Source organism: Dendrobium catenatum, unplaced genomic scaffold, assembly GCF_001605985.2.
Source record: "Dendrobium catenatum unplaced genomic scaffold, ASM160598v2 fragScaff_scaffold_231, whole genome shotgun sequence".
NCBI lineage: Eukaryota > Viridiplantae > Streptophyta > Magnoliopsida > Asparagales > Orchidaceae > Dendrobium > Dendrobium catenatum.
The window spans coordinates 10,834,065-10,837,187 of record NW_021318693.1 but is presented as its reverse complement, the minus strand read 5'-3'; the positions used below and the strand labels follow the sequence as shown (position 1 = coordinate 10,837,187).

Below are 3,123 nucleotides of genomic sequence, written 5' to 3'. Positions count from 1 at the left end.
AAAATAAAAAAAATAAAAAAAAAAAACTTTTACTATGCCATTAATTATACTAATTGAATACTTGATGATAATATTGATGACAACTTACCACTTTGGTTTAACATTTAATTAATGACTAATATGATCCCTAATTAGAGGAACAACCCCTAAATTTCCGAAGAATCAGATCACTCAATTAAACAAGAAATAATTAGTATTTATTCATAATTAAAAATAATAATTCAATTCCATTTTAGGAAATACAATACATGTGGCTAAAATATTTCCTATTAGAAATATATTCTCCTTTATTTACTTACTTGATGAAGCCATGCGACTGATCTCATTAACATGCAATAACAGATATGATTAAATTCATAAATTCTTCTTAATGTGATCATTTTAAAATGTTAAGTAATTAATTAACTTCACTAATATGACTGTTTACTACACTATAAATGCGTAGAAAATAGAAAATAAAGTTTATACAGTTGAAATTGATGGAGTTGTGTGGCTATATTTTAGTTCTTTGGCTTTTGGTTTCTGTTGTAGGACATGGAGAGGCTGCGAGTAAATACACGCAAGCCCTGACTAAATCTCTAGTCTATTTTGAGGCTCAGAGATCTGGAAAATTACCAGAGGACCAGCGAGTAAGATGGCGAGGTGACTCTGCTCTCAGGGATGGAAGCGATGCCGGTGTAAGCTCAAGTTTTTTTTTAATAATTAAGACATTTTTTTCTTTGTTTTCAAAATTATTTTTTTAAATATAATAGAATATTTATTATATATTATATTATTAATAATAATATAATGGTAGCACTCCATTAATGATAAACAGGGGTATTAAAATGGCTTAACGGATCAGGTTTGAGTCTGACCTCAAATTAACCAACATTGAACCCATTTGATTTAAACCCCGTCGGGTCAAACTCTAGATCTGAACCCGATTTGTCCATATCCGATTTGCCGACAACCCTTTTGAACATACATTGCTAATTTGTTTATATAAAAATATCAATCAAGTCGTTCCAACGATGCCAATAACAAATCTTAATCAAGAGAAATTTAATATATGGTGCAATATCATATAATCATTCTTAATTATAAAGTCAAATTTCATGCTACATAAACACAACAATCAATATGGGTCAATTTAGTTCGGTAGGCGACTCAAATCAATAATGAAATGGGTCTGAAATTTGAACTTAAATTCGACTCGTTTATTAAAAAAAACGAGTCTTCCTGATCTAGGTGAACTTGGTGGGTGGATACTACGACTCAGGCGACAATGTTAAGTTCGGCTTCCCAATGGCCTTCACCATCACCACTCTCTCTTGGGGCGTCGTCGAGTTCCGAAATCAGCTGGCGGCCGCCGGCGAACTCATTAACGCACTCACCGCCATCTCTTGGGGAACCAACTACTTCCTGCATGCTCACACCGCCGCCGACGTGCTCTACGTTGAGGTCGGCGACGGCAATTCTGATCACGCTTGCTGGCAAAGACCGGAGGATATGACCACGCCTCGTACATCTTATAAGGTCGACGCTTCCCATCCCGGTGCCGACGTCGCCGGAGAGACGGCGGCCGCTTTAGCGGCTGCTTCCATTGCTTTTCGGCCGTCCGATCCTGCATACGCTAACGATCTTCTATACCATGCAGAACAAGTAATTAAATTTGTTTGGACATTTTTTTAATCTCGTGTGTCGGTTGATTGCTTATGATTTTGATATTTAATTTATTTATTTTTACTTATTTTTCATGCAGCTATTCGACTTTGCTAAGAGACATCCAGGGTTGTATCAGAACAGCGTTCCCGTTGCTGGCCAGTTCTATTCTAGCAGCGGATTTGACGTAAATTTTGACAATTTTTTAAAATAATTTTATCAATTCATGATTTGTAGATTACACGCATCCATTATAATTTACAGATATGCACCTACGTTCATACAGGATGAGCTTGTCTGGGCGGCGGCGTGGCTCCACCGTGCCACCGGAAACCAGACCTACCTCGACTTCCTCGCCAAATCCAGCAACAGCGGCGGCGTTCGGTCCATGTTCTCCTGGGACGACAAGTTCGCCGGCGCTCAAGTTCTCGTCGCCAAGGTTCTACTCCCTACCTGTCTTCTCATCTATAATGTGCGACGCTTAAAAATAATTATATGAGTAATGAAACTAATCACATTTTTTATGTTTCCTCCGCTCTATTTGCAATTCTTCACAGCTCATTCTTGAAAAGAAAAATGGCAGCAACGGCGCTTTGAGCCAATACAAAGACGCCGCAGACCAATTCCTCTGCTCCCTCCTCCAAAAAGGCCATAACAACGTTAAACTAAGCCCCGGCGGCTTGTTATGGTTTCAACCATGGAACAATTTACAGTACACCACCGCCGCCTTGCTCCTCCTCTCCGCCCACTCCAACCATCTCGCCGCCGCCAAAGCAACCCTTCAATGCCCTTTCGGCGTCCTCTCCCCGCCGGAAATCATCGCCTTCGTATCCAAACAAGTCGACTATATCCTCGGCGCCAACCCAAAGAACATGAGTTACATGGTCGGGTTCGGCCCGACCTGGCCAGGCAAAGTGCACCATCGAGGCGCTTCGGTTGTCTCGATTAAGAAGGACCCGACGCCGGTGGACTGTAAGGGTGGGTTTGGCAGATGGTTTAATAGCCCGAACCCGAACCCGAATGTGATTGATGGAGCGATCGTGGGCGGACCGGATGCAAATGATGGGTACAATGATGACCGAAGTAATTTTCAGCAGGCGGAGCCGTCGACGGTGACGACGTCGGCCATTGTTGGCGTTTTGGCGAGGCTAACTGAAGGTGTTAGTAAGTAGATTATAATCGATAACAGTACTCACGTAATTATATTATCAAATATAAATGTGATGGGTTAAAATTTTGTTTGTATAGATTTGATTTAAGAAAGACTGAGGAGAAGAATTTGATTTTGCTATGAGAAGATAAAGGCTTACCCAGAAATTTTTAGAGGGAGCGTAAATAAATTTTTTTAATTATTTTATTAATTTTGTTATTTCACAGTAGAAAAATTATTTTAGTGAATTTTTATGATAGTCATAGTATAAAATCTCTTTTAGCTTATTTTACATGCTTTAATCTTTAAAAAAATTCTAAAATTTTTAA

At 39.3% G+C, this 3,123-nt stretch overlaps 1 protein-coding gene across 1 annotated transcript; it reads left to right on the top strand.

The window, feature by feature from the left end:
- Positions 1-479: 479 nt before the first annotated feature.
- LOC110111640 (endoglucanase 12-like) lies at positions 480-2,816 on the top strand. Its single transcript, XM_020843596.1, has 5 exons — positions 480-677; positions 1,231-1,644; positions 1,745-1,831; positions 1,931-2,083; positions 2,202-2,816. The coding sequence occupies exons 1-5, from the start codon at positions 480-482 to the stop codon at positions 2,814-2,816; spliced, it is 1,467 nt and encodes a 488-aa protein (XP_020699255.1).
- Positions 2,817-3,123: the final 307 nt, after the last annotated feature.

Bases quoted from the DNA above. Each gene is read 5' to 3' on its own strand.
- LOC110111640 (XM_020843596.1), top strand. From the start codon at position 480: ATGGAGTTGTGTGGCTATATTTTAGTTCTTTGGCTTTTGGTTTCTGTT. The intron at 1,645-1,744 runs GTAATTAAATTT...TTTTTCATGCAG, and splicing joins TTCTATACCATGCAGAACAA to CTATTCGACTTTGCTAAGAG. The intron at 2,084-2,201 runs GTTCTACTCCCT...AATTCTTCACAG, and splicing joins CTCAAGTTCTCGTCGCCAAG to CTCATTCTTGAAAAGAAAAA.